Source organism: Peromyscus eremicus, chromosome 8a (genome assembly GCF_949786415.1).
Source record: "Peromyscus eremicus chromosome 8a, PerEre_H2_v1, whole genome shotgun sequence".
NCBI lineage: Eukaryota > Metazoa > Chordata > Mammalia > Rodentia > Cricetidae > Peromyscus > Peromyscus eremicus.
The window spans coordinates 57,831,025-57,850,462 of NC_081423.1; the positions used below are offsets into that span (position 1 = coordinate 57,831,025).

General features: G+C 41.6%; 1 protein-coding gene across 3 annotated transcripts in view; it reads left to right on the plus strand.

The window, feature by feature from the left end:
- Positions 1-19,438, plus strand: part of Mettl16 (methyltransferase 16, RNA N6-adenosine) — a 49,345-nt gene that overhangs the window by 10,517 nt on the left and 19,390 nt on the right. For all 3 annotated transcript variants that reach the window (XM_059271175.1, XM_059271174.1, XM_059271177.1), the window contains exons 3-5: positions 2,330-2,529; positions 6,735-6,875; positions 18,374-18,489. In XM_059271175.1, the coding sequence (XP_059127158.1) occupies positions 2,330-2,529; positions 6,735-6,875; positions 18,374-18,489 (457 nt within the window). The remainder of the gene's footprint in view (positions 1-2,329; positions 2,530-6,734; positions 6,876-18,373; positions 18,490-19,438) is intronic.

Here is a 19,438-nt window from a genome sequence, read left to right on the forward strand (position 1 = left end):
TTTTTAAATTTTGTTCCTTTTTTTTAAAAAAAAGATTTATTTATTTATTATGTATGCAGTGTTCTGTCTGCATGTATGCCTGCAGGCCAAAAGAGGGCAACAGATCTCATTACGGATGGTTGTGAGCCACCATGTGGTTGCTGGGAATTGAACTCAGAACTATTGGAAGAGCAGGCAGTGCTCTTAACAGCTGAGCCATCTCTCCAGCCCACCCCCCTTTTTAAAAATAATTTATTTAAATTTATTTTATGTGCATTGGTGTGAAGGTGTCAGATCCCCTGGAACTGGAATTGCAGGCAGTTGTGAGATGACATGTCGGTGCTGGGAATTGAACCGGGGTGCTCTGGAAGAGTAACCAGTGCTCTTAACCGCTGAGCCATCTCTCCAGCCTCCTTTTTTGTTCTTTTTTGAGACAGGGTTTCTCGGCGTATTACTTGCTGTGCTAGAACTCGCTCTGTAGACCAGGCTGGCCTTGAACTCCCAGAGATCCACCTGCCTCTGCCTCCAGATTGCTAGGATTAAATATACCTTCTAGACCACCTAATAGAAAAAATTACAGAAATGCATCATTCCTAGATAATATAATGACCATACTGCATGTATAGAAGAAAAAAGTTTGGGATTGGAAAGATGGCTCAGTCAGGAAAATGCTTGCTGTGCAAACATGCTGACTGTCTTAGGGTTTCTATTGCTGTGAAGAGACACCGTGACCACAGCAACTCTTACAAAGAAAACATTTGGTTGGGGCTCACTTACAGTTCAGAGGTTCAGTCTATTATCATCATGGTAGGGCATGGTGGTGTGCAGGTAGACATGCTGGAGAAGTAGCTGAGAGTCCTACATCTTGCAGGCAGCAGGAAGTGGTCTGAGTGTCACACTGAGCAAAGCTTGAGCATAGGAGACCTCAAAGCTCACCCCCTGGTGACACACTTCCTTCAAAAAGGCCCCACCTACTCTAGCAAAGCCACACCTAGTAGTGCTACTCCCTTTGGGGGCCATTTTCTTTAAACCACAGTTACCTTAGTTGTTCCCCTACTATCCTTGTAAATGCCTGATGCAATGGTATATTCCTGTAATCCCCCTGCCTGTTTTCTGGGTATACACTTCAGAAAACACTTTCAAATTTTGTTTTAGAAGGTGTTTCTAGGTTATTAGGTTTCCTTAATTTCTAAAATTTTACATTTCAAAATTTAACACTTTACACATAGTATGATGGGATATTAGATTAGCCAGTGTATTGGAATAGAATGTGAATATATTTAGTGTCTTGCTTGACTGGATTTCTGAATGTGTAAGATAGACTTTTATTTCTGTCAGTAGTTAAATACAATATTTTGTTAAGTCTTATTTTTTTGGGGGGGAGGGAGGGAGTTGGTTTTATTTTTTCGAGACAGGGTTTCTCTGTGTAACATTCGTAGCTATCCTGGAACTCGCTTTTAGACCAGGCTGGCCTTGAACTCACAGAGATCCTGGCTCCTGAGTGCTGGGATCAAAGGCATGTGCCAAACCAGGCCTGGTACTTTTTTGTTTGTTTTGTTTTGAGACAGGGTCTCTCTGTTATGTACCCTGGTTGTGCTTTGGAACCCTGTGTGTAGACCAGGCTGGCCTCAAACCTAACAGATCTGCCTGCTTCTGCCTCCCAAGTGGGGAGATTAAAAATGTGTGCTACCACACCTGACTGAACATTATGCTGGTTTTTTTTTTTTTTTTTTTTTTTTTTCCATTTTTTGGAGTGAGGTTTTGAAGAATTGTGTTAGGGTCAGTGATGTTGGTGATAGTAAAAAAGAAAAAGTAGCTAGCACTGAGCAGTGTAGGTGCACGCCCTTAATCCCAGCACTCGGGAGGCAGAGCCAGGTGGATCTCTGTGAGTTTGAGGCCAGCCTGGTCTACAGAGGGAGATCCAGGACAGGCACCAAAACTACACAGAGAAACCCTGTCTCAAAAAACCAAAAAAAAGAAAAGAAAAAGAAAAAAAAAACACTTAGTATCAAGAGCTGTATTCTTTTTAGAGACTGTCACATGGCACTGATGTTGGTACTCTTACCCTTAACAGCTGAGAGAAGTGTCAGCATGGCTTGAACAGAGGCAGTCTTAACCTCTGTGCTGTGGTGCATGTAGGGATGCAGCCATTCTGGTGGATAACTCTACTGATTTCTCATAGACTCTGAAGGTGTCCAGCACCCCTGTGTGTCTGCTGTTGTACTGAATGTTGAACGTTAGGAACTTCAAATGGACCTTGGGTTGCTAGTGTTGCTGCTTGATATGGCAAAGGAGCTAGTGCAGCCCAGTGGTACATACTAATCACTTGGTCTTTGTCTCTGCTCCTCAGTCTTAATTTCAAAGACCCTGAAGCAGTCAGAGCTCTGACTTGTACTCTCCTAAAAGAAGACTTTGGACTTTCTATTGATATTCCTTTAGAGAGACTAATTCCCACAGTTCCCTTGAGACTCAACTATATTCACTGGGTAGAAGATCTGATTGGGCATCAGGATTCTGATAAAAGTACTCTTCGAAGAGGAATCGACATAGGTAAGTTTAGGGTTCTTCTTTTGGGGGCTGAAAGTAATTTTCATAGGTTTTGCATTCAGACTCCTTCTAAGCTCTTCTAGTAGTTGTTGGGAAAGAAGCTTTTACCTGTTACACGTGGACATTGGTTTCTTTTGGAGTGTCCATGTCAGTTAAGGGGCAAAGGGGATAAGAGAAGTGTGGAGGGAGAGAGAGAGGCTCTTGTCTACTTAGCTTTCAAATTTCCACCTTAGTGTCTATGTTTATTGGGCATTGTCTACTCTGTTATTAAACAATTGTCTATTTTATTGCTATTATCATTATTATTTTTGAGACAGGGCTTTTCTGTGTCACTCTGGCTATTCTGGAACTCACTCTGTAGACCAGGCTTTCTTCAAACTCACAAAGATCCTCCTGCCTCTGCTTCCTGAGTGCTGGGTGCTTGGCCCCTGGAGTCCTCCTCCTTTTCTCGTTCTTGATCTTCTCTTCCCATACTTCTCCTTCTGTTTCTTCTTTCTGCCTGCCAGCCTTGCCTATCCTGTCTCCCGCCTCACTATTGGCTGTTCATCTCTTTATTAGACCATCAGGTGTTTTAGACAGGCACAGTAACACAGCTTCACAGAGTTAAACAAATGCAACATAAAAGAATGCAACATATCTTTGCATCATTAAACAAATGTTCCACAGCATAAACAAATGTAATACATCTTCAACTGATATTCTACAACAGCACTTTTTTTCTTTATTTTTGATGACTGTTGATCACAAAAATCTGTTTTTTTTTTTTTTTTTTTTGGTTTTTCGAGACAGGGTTTCTCTGTGTAGCTTTGTGCCTTTCCTGGAACTCACTTGGTAGCCCAGGCTGGCCTCGAACTCACGGAGATCCGCCTGGCTCTGCCTCCCGAGTGCTGGGATTAAAGGCGTGCGCCACCACGGCCCGGCTGTTTTTTTTTTTTAAATAATAGAATCTTGCTATTGTTCGTGCTATTCTCACATTCCCGAATTCCAGAAGCCCTCCCACCCAGCTGCCTATGTAGTGAGGGCTAAAGGTGTGAGCTAACGTACTCACTTCCTGTTGTTGTTTCTCTCTTATACATCACTTTTTCCTTTTGAAAATTGGTGGCACTAGGGTTTGAACTGGCTTTGCTAGGCAAGCATTCCACCACTGAGCTGCATCCTCATTCTCTCTTTTCCCTTTCGAGTTGGGATTTTACTCTGTTGCCCTTTCTGGCTTCCAGCTCCTCTTCTCAATCGATCCTTGTGCCTCAACGTCCCTACGTTCTTCAGGACTGTGGAATTGTAGATGTGTCCATTGTGTCTGGTGTCCTTTCATTGATTTTATTTTTTATTATTTGTGACTTTTTTTTTAAGGTTTATTGATTTGTTATGTATACAGTATTCTGCCTGCATGTGCCCTTGTGGGCCAGAAGAGGGCACCAGATCTAATTGCAAGTGGTTGTGAGCCACCATGTAGTTGCTGGGAATTGAACTCAGGACCTCTGGAAGAGCAGCCAGTGCTCTTAACCACTGAGCCATCTCTCCAGCCCTATTTGTGACTTTTTGACACAGGATCTCCTGGAGCTCAGCATGTTCTTGAACTCCTGATCCTATCTTTGGCACCATCTGTGAGCTTCCTATGGGCTTCCACTACTGTCCATCTTCACTGCCCTATCCCAGTCTAGTTCATCATCATTTCTACCATGTGTACAGAACAGCTTCTCGGCTGCTTTGCTGACATCTCTACTCAGTTGCTCTTACATTTCATTTTTGGCACTGTGTCCAGAAAATATGTATATGTCCACATCTGATCATATCTTCTCTTAGTAGTTCCTTATATTGCTTTTGTGATAAATACTTTTTTTTCTCTCTTTTTTGAGACAGTGTTTCTTTGTATAGCCCTGGCTGTCCTGGAACTTGCTCTGTAAATCCGGCTGGCCTCAAACTCACAGGGATCTGCCTACCTCTGCCTCCCGAGTGCTGGGATTAAAACCTTGGCTTGGCCCATCAGAATTTCTGTTGTCTGATTCTTACCCTCTTCTCTGGGTTCTCTAAGCCTCAGCTTACATGATTTTTTGTTTTCCACACTTGTCTTCTAGACCTTTAGTCTTTTGTATATGTTATTTGCTGTGCCTCAGACTTCTGTCTTTGTCCTGTTGGTTCCCATTTATATTATACTTGTCAACTAAAGCCTGCTTTCTCTGTAAAAGCTTTCTCTGACTTTGCAATCTATGAAAGGTTGTTTCTTGGTTATAATACTAGACTGCCACTAGATTGCAAACTAGTTAAAATAATCTCTCAAGGCCTAGCGAAGTTGTTGGATAAAGGCATTCTTTTGACATTCAAATTCTAAGTGCTTCATGTGATCTAAGCACTGGAGACCTGATGGAGTTCACTTAAAGCTCTTAGTTTTTGTTCATGGTAGAAGATGGCTGACGGTCTTAGAAGGCTAAAAGCTTGTTTTGAAAAGTGTGGTAGCAGGTATTTGTGATCTCAGCTCTTGGGGTATGACAGAGCAGGATGGCAAGTCCCAGGCCAGTGTTGGCCCGGGTTACGCAGTGAGACTATAACTGGGGAGGAAGTGGGGAAAAGGGACCCTAGCCTATTTGGTGCTAATTGCATTTCAATTATGCCCCAAACCCCTGAAGTAGCACTTGGGGATACATGAGGTTAATGGATTTTAGCTCTTCGCAAGGGGCAATGCTTGCTGAAATCATATTCTTTCTAATTAGGGTTCTATATAAATTCTTCCCCAAGACTCCATCAGTTTGCTCTAATTCTGTGACTATGCTTTCCATTTTTATTTATTGTTATAAAGATTATTACCCACTTAAAATCTTGTTTGGTTTTCTGAGGATATCAGAATGTCAGGATGCAAGTTTCTTGGTCTTGAGGATTAGAGAATAATCTTAGGAGGGTAAGGGGATAGTTCTTTTACTTGCATTTTACTTTTCCCCCTTTGATACAAAATTAAAAAGAAGGTCCCATTTTTTTTTTTTTTTTCTTGAGAAGTGAAAACATTCTAAATGACTCTAGCTCTCCATAATGCCCAGGCCTAAACAATTGACTCTTGAGGAGCTGGGTATCCTCATCCCTTTCTACCTCCCAAATCCCCAAGGAGGTATTTGCCTAACAGCATCAGGGCCAAGAGACAATAACTGGCTGCAAAGAGGTTAAGGATTGCAACCATTAATTTTGGTCTCTGTTTCCCAGCCTGTTGAGAATAGGTCATGAGGATGATTGGGTGAGTGGGCTTCTGGGTTAGGCGCACCTTCAGAACCTGCAGAGCTACAATAGAATCGGTTTGTGGTCAGGGGAAAGCAGCCCTGGAGTGGGTCCAGGCTGTAGCCCTCAGGAGAAACCCTAGCTTTCCTTCCCTTGGATATACTCATTGGGATCTAATTGGTCAAGATTTGTTAGTGGTTGTAAAGGCAGCATTTGGAGGGGAAAGTAGACCAGTCCAGGGTAGGGGCTCTTTATGTAAATTTAGGAACAAATATTGGCTGTTGAAGCTGATATTCCCCCTCCCCCCCATTAAGCACTGGTTTCTCATTATATGTCTCTTGAACCTGTGCTAGGGCTAGTCAATGACTGACATTGTACACAACCACAGACCACAGGGAGTTGGGCCATTTGATGCCATGGAAATCACACACACACACACACACACACACACACACACACACACACATGCACACTCACTTCTGCTTTTCAAGAATAAACTGTGTTTATCTGCATATTTTCTTAGTTTTCCTCTCTTTTCGTTGAGGCAGGGTCTCAGATTCACAGTCTTCTTGCCTCTGCAGCTTATGTGTTGGAATTACAGGTGTGTGACGCTATGCCCAGCTTATTGATTTGTTTTAAGATACTACTATGGTGTTTTAATAAGTAGCATTGCATTGAGGAAATTGTTTTGTATGGGACATAAAGACTTTTATAAGCAAATTTTATAAAATAAGGTATTTTGGCCACTTTAGGTTAATAAGCTGTGCTTTCCTGGGCCTCCAGTTGTCTGTACTTCATTTTACACACAGCATAGAAGAGTAGGGCAGGAAGTTTGTACTTGGGGGTCAGACTCGTGAGTGAAATGAGGAGCAAGCCCAGTAGCACAGAATAGCCTTGTTTGTGAGTTCTACTGTAGAGACCTGAAAGAATTCCTAAGAAGAAAAAGGATTTTATTGTTCTCACCTTCTGCACTCATATGTGGAATGTGCTGGATTTTTATTTACTAGGTACCGGGGCATCCTGCATCTATCCCTTACTTGGAGCAACCTTAAATGGCTGGTATTTCCTGGCAACAGAAGTGGATGATATGTGCTTCAATTACGCAAAGAAAAATGTGGAACAGAATAACCTATCTGATCTTATTAAAGGTTGGTTCTTGTGAATAAATAGCCCCTCAAGCTTTGTTTATTAAAACTTCTCTAATTTAAAATGTCTTATTATTATCTTCTATGGGTTTTTTGTTTGTCATGAGACAGGGTTTCTCTGTAGCTCTGGCTGCCCTGGAACCCACTTTGTAGATCAGGTTGACTTTGAACTCAGAGATCCTCCTGCCTCTGCCTCCTGAGTGCTGGGATTAAAGATGAGTATCACCATGCCTGACTTCTTATCTTTTGCTTAAATGTATAGCCTTTAAACTTTAAATAATCTGGTATATTGTAATTGGTTTTGATGCCAGAATTAACTCAGAAGGACTGTAGTATTATAGTTGATACCTATTATTTCTATACTTGTGAATTTGGCCTGTGTTTTGTTACTGTTCTATTGCTGTGATGACATGATGACCTATGGAAGAGTTTATTTGGGATGTACAGTTTCAGAAGGTTAGAGTTCATGACCATAATGGTGGCCAGCATGATGACAGGCAGGCAGGCATGGTGCTGGAGTGAATCTTGAGAAACGACTGCAGTGGTTGATATAAGTCTTTTGAAACCTCAGAGCCCACCGTCAGTGACCCACCTTCGTCTTACAAGGCCACACCTCCTAATTCCTGTGGGGAGGGGGAGGGCCATTCTCATTCAAAATATCACACCTTCTAATTTAGTTAAGTAGATTTTTTTTTTTCCAGTAGGTAATTCTTAAAAATTTGCTATGTTACGCCGGGCGGTGGTGGCGCATGCCTTTAATCCCAGCACTGGGAGGCAGAGGCAGGCGGATCTCTGTGAGTTCGAGGCCAGCCTGGGCTACCAAGTGAGTTCCAGGAAAGGCGCAAAGCTACACAGAGAAACCCTGTCTCGAAAAACCAAAAAAAAAAAAAAAAAAAAAAAAAAAGCTATGTTGATGCCGGGCAATGGTGGCTCACATCTTTAAAGATTTATTTATTTATTACATATACAGTGTTTTGCCTGCATGTGTCCCTTCAGGCCAGAAGAGGGCACCAGATCTCATTACAGATGGTTGTGAGCCACCATGTGGTTGCTGGGAATTGAACTCAGAACCTCTGGAAGAACAGCCAGTGCTCTTAACCGCTGAGCCATCTCTCCAGCCCCGGCTCACATCTTTAATCCCAACATTCAGAAGGCGGAGGCAGGTAGATCTCTGAGTTCCAGATCAGCCTGGTCTACACATCGAGTTGCAAGACAGCCAGGGCTACGCAGAGAAACCTTGTCTTGAAAAATAAACAGAACAAAAAAGCATTTGCTATGTTGAGGCTGGAGAGATAGATGGCTTGGGTTGAGAGTGCTTACTGTTTCCAGCACTCTCGTGGTAGTTCATAACTGTCTGTATCTCTTAATTCCTGGGTATCTTATGCCTCTGGCTTCTGAGGACAACAGGCATGCACATGGTGTACATATATATACATACGAACCAAGCACTCTTTTTTTTGTTTGTTTTTTGTTTTGTTTGGTTTTTTTCCAGACAGGGTTTCTCTGTGTAGTTTTGGTGCCTGTCCTGGAACTCACTCTGTAGTCCAGGCTGGCCTGGAACTCACAGAGATTCACCTGCCTCTGCCTCCCAAGTGCTGGAATTAAAAGCATGCACCACCACTGCCTGGCTAAACAAAGCACTCTTACAGATAAAATTTAAAACAAATGTTAAAGCATGTGCTACTATGCATGGCTATTAAATCATCATCATCATCATTATTATTTTACTGTATATTCTTATGTGGTTTTGGTATGTATTTTAATATACCTTTGGGGGCGGGGGCTTGTTTTTGAGACAGGGTTTCTCTGTGTAGCCATGGCTGTCCTGGAAGTTGCTCTGTAGATCAGGCTGGCTTTGACATTGCAGAGATCTACTAGCCTCTGCCTCCTGAATGCTGGAACTAAAGGCGATTGCCACCACCTCCTGGCTAATATACTTCATTTTATAGAACTCTTCACAGCAAGATTGAATGCACATCCCTGCCCCCATGTGTAATCAACTTCTTCCATTATTGATAACCAGGACCATAGTGGTTTCATTGGTTATAGTCACTGTACTTTTATTAACACATCATTATCATCTAACGTTTATAGTTTAGGGCTGGAAAGATGGCTCAGTAGGTAAACGTGCTTGCTGTGCAGTTTTGGTGGCCTAAATTTGATCCCGGAATCCATGGTGCAAAGAGAAAAGTGATTCCTAGAAGTTGTCCTCTGGTTGTTGGTATGTTCATGCACACTTGCATGGGTGTATACACACACACACACACACACACACACACACACACACACAGAGCACAAGAGAGAGCCCAAGAGTGCCACATGATGTCTCAGCTGGTAAGGTGCTTGTCACCAAACCTAACAACCTGAGCTCAGTCCCTTGACCCTAGAACCCACATGGTGAAGGAGAGAATGACCGACTTCTGCAGGTTGTGTGTACACGTACTAAATGTTTAAACAAAACAAAAGAAACAAAAAATATAAAACCCTAAGTCTGTAATTTAAAACATTTATTTTTCTTGAATTATGGGCCTCTTGGGTACTGGACAAACACTGAACACTTGAACTGTATTCCTAGCCTTTAAATTTTTTTTTGTTTTTTGTTTTTTGAGACAGAGTTTCTCTGTGTAGCTTTGTGCCTCTCCTGGAACTCACTTGGTAGCCCAGGCTGGCCTCGAACTCACAGAGATCTGCCTGGCTGGGATTAAAGGTGTGCGCCACCACCGCCCGGCCAAATTTTTTTATTTTATTATTCCATGTGTATAGGTGTTTATGTCTGTACACCGCTCTGTGTGTCTGGTGCCCGTGGAGGCCAGAAGAGGGTGTCAGATCTCATGAAAGTGGAGTTGGAGGTGATTGGGAGCTGCCATATGGGTGCTGGGAGCTGAACCCAGATACTCTGTAAGAGTAACCAGTGGTTTTTACAACTGAGCCATTTCTTCTGCCCCATCTATATATCTTTTATGATGAAGTGTTTGTTAAGGTCTTTGTACTGTTTTTTAGTGCATTTTTTTAAAAATTGTATTTTAACTTTTTTTTTTTTTTCCTTCTGAGACTTAGTCTTACTATATATAGCTCTTGCTGTCCTAGAACTCACTCTGTAGACCAGGCTGGCCTCAAACTCACAGAGATCCACCTGCTTCTGCCTGAGTGCTGAAATTAAAGGCTTATGCCATTACAGCTCGCAAGATATGTTCTTTGAAAATGTTTTCTTGCAGCCTGTGGCTTTTCATTCTCTCTCTCTCTCTCTCTCTCTCTCTCTCTCTCTCTCTCTCTTTTAATAAATTACTTTTATTTTATGTACATTGGTGTTTTTATTTATTTATTTTTTGGTTTTTCGAGACAGGGTTTCTCTGTGTAGCTTTGCACCCTTCCTGGATCTTGCTTTGTAGACCAGGCTGGCCTCGAACTCACAGAGATCTGCCTGGCTCTGCCTCCCAAGTGCTGGGATTAAAGGCGTACGCCACCAACGCCCGGCATACATTGGTGTTTTGCCTGCATGCATGTCTGTCTGTGTGAGAGTGGCAGATCTTGGAGTTACAGACAGTTGTGAGCTGCCATGTGGGTGCTGGGAATTGAACCTGGGTCCTCTAGAAGAATAATCAGTGCTCTTAACCATTGAGCCATCTCTTCTGCCCCGGCTTTTCATTCTCTTGACCAAGTGTTTTCCAGAGCAAAATGTCTTAATGTGAAATCCAGTGCTTTTCTTCATGGACCATGCCTTGGTGTCTTATCTCTAAAGTCACCACTTGGCTAAGGTTGTGTTTTCCTGTGTTATTTTCTAGGAATTTTATTCTTTTTAGGTCTGTGATGTGTTTTGAGTTAATTGGGATAGGAGGATGAGAGGAACATTCTGGGGATTGAACCCAGAGCTTTATATATACTAGGCAAGCACTTTGCCATTGAGCTATATCCCCAGGTTCACCTTCCAGGCTTTTCAAACATTTCTCTTCGTGCAGCTTTTCTCTCTTATCTACACCATGTAGTATAGATTGGCTTGAGACTTGGGATCTTCCTGGCTAAATCAACTGGCTGCATCCTTTTGCTCTACCTAGGTAGAGGTCATGAGTAGACAAGGAAGTCTTCTCGGGATGGTGTTGGGCAGCTTTTGTTTCCATCTTAAGTTTGGCAGTAGTGAGAGGTAGCAGTCATCTGGCAGGAGCAGCAGCAGGTTTGTCCTCCAGTGTCCTGTGCAGGCTGTAGGTGAAAGCCTGTGTTCCTCAGTTGGCTCTTAGGAGTCTTTAATCCATCCTCACCAGCCAGTGTGACAACTCATACATAGCCCAGCGGTCTAACAGCCTACAAGACTTGACACTTCTCTGAAATTCTTCCAGACCAGGGCTTGAACTGCTCTTCTCTGGCTGACTTCTTAGAGCCTTTTTTCCTTTTCTAGTCTTACCTCTGCCCTCTTTGGTTCTCTTTCTGCTTCTGTCCCTCTTTCTGCTTTGGCTGCTGGCTTGCCTTTTGACTTTGCCAACTGATGTTTCCTGCTCTGCTGTCTCTGCTGCTGCCTTCTTTACATTACCAGTTCAGCCCATACTACTGAAAGTTGGCAAGAAAAGACCACTTGAGGGGTCTTTTTGAAATACCACTAAGGTAGCACAGGAGAGGATTTCCCACCTGACTCACCAAGCGAGCCTGAGCAGCCTGCATATATAGCCAGCAAAGGACCAGTCATAACTATGGGGCTTTTTAGCACTGTCATACCATCACAGCCCCATTAGAGGAAGTGCTTCCCCTTTTTCCTACATGGAAATGGTCACAAGATCACCTAGATCAAGGCTTCAAAACTGTGGGTCATGACCTCACATGGGATAGTGTAACTGAATGTTGGAGGAGTTGAAAACAGAAGTTGTTTAAAAGGTTTTTGAATACCCAGTAACCAGAGAATTCAGGATTCAGTGCATAAATCTGAGATGTTTCTGGAAGCACCTATCCATGTTGCATGATAGGACTTCACTGTAGCCTTGGTTCTGAACACAGAACGTGCACTTTACACTGTGAAAGCCATCATGCTGTGGCAACACCAAACCACTACATGAAATAGTTGGTTCAGATTTGAGACCGTTGCGTTAGGACTTGCAGTGGTGGTTGATTTTCTTTCTTTTTTTTTGAGTATTTATGGAAATAATGCTGTAACTACGGAAAAGAAAAACTAGGAGTTTCTCTATTGTTATTCTCCAGGATATAAGTATCAATTTAATATAATTTTGGATCATATTATATTAGAATATTTGGGAGCCAGCAAGATGGGTCAGTGGATAAAGAAAAGTGCTTGTTGCCAAGCATGATGACCTGAGTTCAATTACCAGAACCCACATGGTAGAAGGAGAGAACTGAATCCAGTAAGTTGTCAATAGTCAGTATTTTCTTTGGGCCTTCAGCCTCCCAGATAAAGACAGGGAGACTTATTATTAATTATAAATGCTTGGTCTTAGCTTAGGCTTGTCCCACTAGCTCTTTTAACTTAATTTAACCTGTTTCTTTCATCTATGTTTTGAAAGGTAAAAGGGTCTTTTACCTTTCTGTCAATCTGTATAACCTGCTTTCCTTCTTCCTCCGCATCTGGCTGACTCCTGGTGTCTCCCTTGCGTTTCTTTTTCTTTCTCTTTGGAGCCGAAATTCCTTCTACTTACTCTCCTCCCAGAAGTTCTGCCTATACCTGCTTCCTCGCTATTGGCTGTTTAGCTTTTTATTAGACCATCAGGTGCCTTAGGCAGGCAAGGTAAAACAGCAATACATCTTTACATCATTAAACAAATGCAACACATTTTTACATATTTAAACAAATGTTCCACAACATAAACAAATGTAACACATCTTTGCATAGTTAAATATTCTGCAACAGTGGTCCTCTGAATTTCATATTCTTGAGCGTGCGCGCACACACACACACACACACACACTCACACACACTTTATAATTTTTTTTTTGTAATTGGTGTTTGTGGCCTAGAGAGGTGGTGAGACCTTACTGCACTAGCAGACGCTCCTAGTTCAGTTGCCAGCACTGACATCAGTTATAACTGCCTGTAACTCAAGTTCCAGAAAATTGGATGTCTTCTGGCTTCTGCAGGCATCTGCATAGGCAAGATGTACATAAACTCATTCAGGTAAACATACATACAAAGAGAATAATAAATGTGTAACAACAATAGCAACAAAAGCCAGGTGTGGTGGTGCACATTTTTAATCCTGGCAGTTCCGAGGCAGATAGGTAGATCTCTGTGAGTTCCAGGACAGCCAGAATTACACAGTGAGAGCTTGTTTCCAGTAGTAGTGGTACTAGTACTAGTACTAGCAGTAATAGTGGTAGTAGTAGTAACTACACAGTGAGACCTTGTCTCTAATAGTAGTAGTAGTAATAGTAAAAAGTACATGGTGAGACCTTGTCTCTAATAGTAGCAGCAGCAGCAGTAGTAGTTAAAAACAAAAAACAAAACAACAAAAAATGCTGATTGAGTTGCTGACTTAAATTCCTTAGAAAGTTGTTCAAATGAATTTTAGTGTGGAGTAAGAACAGAATTTCCAAGAGTTTCTGGGATGTTTTCCCATTTTATGCTATGTACTTTTGCAAAGTAGCACTCTCAGATTGATAGTTATAAGATCAAAATATTGGTTACCTCCAAAAAACCTTGAAGATTTTTTTTGAATATATTTTTACATATCCAAGATGTTTATGTGAAAATAAATAAGCATAGCATATCCATTTCTACTGAAAATTTCCTTTCAACGTCAATGAATGAAAAAGTTATATTTATGCCAAATAGTTGCTTTATGCTCCTTTATGATTTATCAGAAAATGTTAGATTTTTGTACCTGTGAGTTTTGGACAGAGGCTTTAGTGTAGGGTTGGCCTTGAACTCTTGTGTAGCTGAGAATGACCTTGTACTTGGCTGATCTTCCAAATGCTGGGATTATAGGTGTCTATACCTATATGTGGTGCAGGGGATTGATACGGGTTTTGTGTGTGCTAAGTAATCACTCTACAGACTGAGCTACTCTTCCACTCCCACTTTAATTTTTTTTTTTTTTTTTTTTTTTTTTTTGAGACAGTGTATCTGTATTCCAGTCTGGCTTTAAACTCACTGTGTAGCTGAGGGTGACCTGAAATTTTGGGATTATAGACCTGGACTATCAGGCCAATTATATATCTGTATTATAGACCTGTACACCTGGAATCACATAAAACTTTCTCAGATTCTGGGCAATGGTGGCCCATGCCTTTAATCCCAGTACTGGGGAGGCAGATGCAGGCAGATCTCTGAGTTTGAGGCCAGCCTGGTCTACAGAGCAAGTTCCAGGACAGCTAGTGCTATACAGAGAAATCCTGTCTTGAAAACAACAACAACAACAAAACAAAAAACAAAAAAACCGAGCTGGACGGTCATGGCTCATGTCTTTGATCCCAACACTCTGCAGGCAGAGGCAGGTGGATCTCTGAGTTCAAGGCTAGCCTGATCTACAGAGGAGTTCCAGGATAGCCGGGGCTGTTACACAGAGAAATCCTGTCTTGAAAAACCAACAAAACAAAACAAGAAATCTCAGGCAAAGGGGATTGTGAGTGCTAAAATTCTAAGAAGCTCTAATCTAGATTTCCTCAAGGCTAGTGATAACACAGTGTAAGTCTAATATAACTGTTTTAAACAGTTCTGCCTGTGGCTCTGCTGAGGCAACTACTTATGATAGTTGTATAGTTTTCTAAATGCATCTGTGGAACACTGTTCAGGATGTTTGGTGCTGACTAAGTTCTTTTGCTCATAGCAGCTAGGGAGAGTCCTGGTCTCTTTGGTTACTGGAAAATGAACATCAGGAGGAGTACTTGCACTATAAATTTAAAGTAGGCCTGGTAGTACAGGTTATCTTAACTACTCGGGAGACTGAGGTATGAGGATCTAATATTTAAAGTTCATCTGATCTACAAAGCAAGTTCAAGACCAGTTTGTATACTTAGTGAGAATCTGTCCCAAAATAAAAAATATCCAAAGGGCTGGGGTTGTAGTTCATGGTACAGTACTTGCCTCTTATTTGTGAGCTTCAACCTGTATGTAGTACTACAAAAGCAGATAAAAATTTAATGATTTTGAACTATGCTGTAACAGTGTATAGCCAGTATGCTATTGAAAGATAGTTTCCTTTTCTGTCTATTCCTGCCTCAGTCCTCTGAGTAGGGACTGCAGCCATGAGCTCTACCTGAAGTTTAGAATCAGTTTGTTAATAGCCTTTGTTGAAAGTCTTTTTGTTTTGTTTGTTTGTTTTAGTTTCTCCTTTCATCAGTCTATTTGCATGTTAGGGAGGGTGGGTACACAGCTGAAAGAGCACGTGTGTAGAGGTTAGAGAATTGTTTGCAGGAGTGGGCCCATCTTTCTACTGTAGGATGGGTGAGTTCCCCTGTTTGTGCTTCTGGCTGAGGTTAACAGGCTTGTAGTCTGCCCTCATGGTGTTTTCGTTGTCAACAGGGATTGCTTTTGCTTTCTAGGGTTACATTTCTTGAGTGCGCGCTCGCTCTCTCTCTCTCTCTCTCTCTCTCTTTTTTTTTTTTGAGACAGGTTTCTCCATGTAGCTTTGGTGCCTGTTCTGTATGTCACTCTGTAGACCAGGCTGGCCTCTAACTTACAGAGATCCTCCTGTCTCTGCCTCCCGAGTGCTGGGATTAAAGGCGTGCGCCACCACTGCCTGGCCTCATTGAGTACATTTTTATGTACTTCTTAGGGACTTTGCCATTTCAAATAACCCCTAAACAGTGCTAAAGTGTCTTGTGTTTCTATGTGCCATAGAGAAAATACATTTCACTTAGATGAGTTATAGTGAGTCAGCAATATATATGGGTATTTAACCTGCATGTATGTCTCTGCACCACATGTGTGCCTAGTGCCCAAGGAAGCCAGAAGATGGAGTCAGATGTCCTGAAACTGGAGTTACGAACAGTACACCACCATGTGGATGCAGGAAGTGGGACCCTAGTTCTGGAAAAGCATCCAGTGTCTTAACTACTGAGCTCTTTCTTAAAGTTCCCAATCACCCCTGCCCCACACTCCTTTTTTGAGACAGGGTTTCACTAGATAGCCCGGACTGGAATCTCTTTGTAGACCAGGCTAGTTTCAGACTCATAGAGATCTACCTTCATCTGGCTCCTGATTGCTAGGATTAAAGGCTCGTGCCACTACACCTGACCAGCAGTGCATATTAAATGAATTATCTTTAAGTCAAAACAAAGTGTTGATGAGGTTATGTATCTCAGGCTTTCAGAAACTGTACTAGCACTGTACTTCCTAAAGGAGTTTGTATTTGCTAGTTCAGTGTTCATGGCGATTTCATAGACCATAGCTACCATGAATTATAAAAAGAAGGCATGCATTCATTTATTCATTCATTTACGTACTTACTTACTTTACATCCCAGCTGCAGTTTCTCCTTCCTCCAAAAAACAGTTATTTATGAAGTAACTTAGTCACTATTTTTTTCTGTGTGAGCAGGTATATATGTGCATGTGCCTTTGGAAGCCTCCCAAAGTCTACATCAGGGTTTTCTTCAATCACTTTCTACTTTATCACTTAAAACCTATTAATTAATTAATTAATTAATTAATTTATTTATTTATTTATTTATTCGAGACAGGGTTTTTTCTCTGTGTAGCTTTGGAGCCTGTCCTGGAACTTGCTCTGTAGACCAGGCTGGCCTTGAACTCATAGAGTTCCTCCTGCCTCTGCCTCCAGGGTGCTGGGACTAACGGTGTGCGCCACCACCACCTGACTCATTTAAAAAATTTTAAAAATATTTTATGTGTTTGAGTGTTGACTCTGCCTATGTCCCTGCTTAGCACCACATCTGTGCAATGCCTTCGGAGGCTAGAAAGTGTCAGATTCCCTTGGGACTGAAGTTACTGGTGGTTATTAGCTACCATGTGGGTGATCGGAATAGAAACCAGCTTCTGTGGAAGAGCAGTGAATGCTCTTAACCATTAAGCCATTTGTCTAGCTCCTTCACCATATTTTTTGAGACAGGGTCTTTTACTGAACCTAGAGCTCAGTGGTTCAGCTAGGCTGCCTGGCCAGAAAGCCCCAGGGATCCTGTATTTCTGTCTCCTCATTGTTGAGGTTACAGAGTGTGCTGCCATGCCCAGCTTTTATGTAGGTGTTAAGGATCTAGCTCAAGTCCTTATGTTTGTGTGGCAGGCACTCTACTGACTGATGTGGGGAGCACTATTCTATTCTTTATTAAAGTATACTTTATTTTAAAAATACATAGGGTTAGCTGGGTGGTGGTGGTGCGCTCCTTTAATCCCAGCACTAGGGAGGCAGAGGTAAGCAAATCTGTGAGTTTGAAGCCAACCTGGTCTACATAGTTAGACTGTCTCAAAAAAAAAGAGTTACAATATGTAATCCAGGCTATGTTTGATTTCTCTATCCTGCTTCTACCTCCCATGTGCTCAGATTATAGGCTTGGCCATGATTCCCTGTTAAATTATCTTAATTTTAGTATGTAGATATTTGCTAGAAGTAGGCCAACTCCACCTAGTTATCATTTACATTATATGACCGTTCTATATTGACATAGTTTTAGATTTTTTTTTTTGGAGAGTTATTTTATGTGAATAAATGTTTTGCCTACATACATGTCTGTGCACCACATGCATACCTGGTGCCTTCTGATAGGAGAAGAAGGTGTTGACTCCTTTGGAACTAGAGTTCGAGGTGATTATGAGCTACCATGTGGGTGCAGGAACGAAACATGGGTCCTGGAAGTAAAATGAGAATGAGTGGTGTTTTTTTTTTTTTTTTTTTTTCCTTCGAGACAGGGTTTCTCTGTGTAGCTTTGCGCCTATCCTGGAACTCACTTGATAGCCCAGGCTGGCCTCGAACTCACAGAGATCCGCCTGGCTCTGCCTCCCGAGTGCTGGGATTAAAGGCGTGTGCCACCACCGCCCGGCTTTTTTTTGTGTTTTTTTGAGACAGGGTTTCTCTGTAGCTTTGGAGCCTGTCCTGGACTAGATCTGTAGACCAGGCTGGCCTTGAACTCACAGAGATACGCCTGCCTCTGCCTCCCGAGTGCTGGGATTACAGGCGTGTGCTGCCACCACCACCCGGCAAAATGAGTGTTTTTACTCACTCTCTAGCTCCTTATTATTAATTTTTTAATTATAATTAGTTTTTAGCAAAATGAACATAAATTACATTATTACAGAAAAGTGAGAATTCTTAGGAGGGGGAGTTCCAGGGGAAAAAACATTTTGTTTCATTAAACAGATTCTAGTATGCCTCTTTATAAAAGAAATAACATTTTTCCTAGTAGTGTTAACACATATTGTGAAGGGGAACATTGATATGGTTAATGCGTCTACTTAATTCTCTGTTTGTGCAGTTTTGCCTTTTACTGGGAGTGGTTTGAAGGAATTTATATACACATGCTCGTCTTCATTTTCCTCCTAAGTTGTGTATTTTGTGCACTTATTTTAAAGCCATTACAAAATAAATAGTAACTAACCGTTCCTTTTTTCTGCCCTAGTGGTAAAAGTGCCACAGAAGACACTTCTAATGGATGCTCTTAAAGAAGAGTCTGAGATAATCTATGACTTCTGCATGTGCAACCCTCCCTTTTTTGCTAACCAATTGGAAGCCCAGGTAAAGCTCCTTTAAAGTCATTGGACACTTAGTAATTTTACCTCATTTGCAAAGATACAAGCAAAAGCAGTTTTTCTTTAGAGTAGGTATAATTCAGAATGCTGTTTGGTTTGAGATATTTATGAACTCAGTACAGATGGACTTCATAGTTTAAAAAGCTAATTTATGTAGTTGAGAAGTCCAGTTATTTAGGCTTCAGGAACAGTTTGATCAAGGCGTTCATAGTATTGTAAAAGCTGAAGTTTTGTTTCTACCTTTCCCTTGACTCTGGCCTGGCTCTCTGCTGTCTTTTCTTAGGCTTTTTTGGTTGTGGTTAGGTAATACTTAGGGGGAGAGAGGGTAAAGAGAGAGCTCTTTCTTCCCTAAACCTTGAACTTAAAACCATTTTTAAAATGTAAGTTTATTATTTATTTTATGTGTATGAGTGTTTTGCCTTTGTGAATGTTGGTGCATCACATGTGTGCCTATTGCCTTCAGAGGCTAGCCCCTGGGTCATATGGTTGTGAGCCACCATGTGGGTGTTGAGGTTGGAACCCAGGTCCTCTGGAAGAGCATCCAGTGTTCTTAACCACTGAGCCATTTCTCAAGCCTCCATACCTTGAACTTTTAAAATTGAACCAAGATAGGTTCCAGTTTCTGTTGGCCTGAGCTTATCAGTTTAGTGACAAAAAGTTACTGTTTGTTTGTCATTTGGTAGTAAATAAATGGCTAAATAGTGGGAAAAAAAAGGTATTTGCTTTTAGATATTGAACAAGCTTGGCTAAAATGAGCTGATGTGTGGAGGTCTGTAATTCCCAGTACATGGGAGACTGAGGCAAGAGGATTGCAAGTTCCAGACTAGTCTGAATTTGGAGTAAGTTTAAACCTATTTGAAGGAACTTAGTGAGACCCTATTTCAAAATTTAAAAAAGAGGGCTAGGAATATTTCTCAGTGGTACAGTGTTTGCCT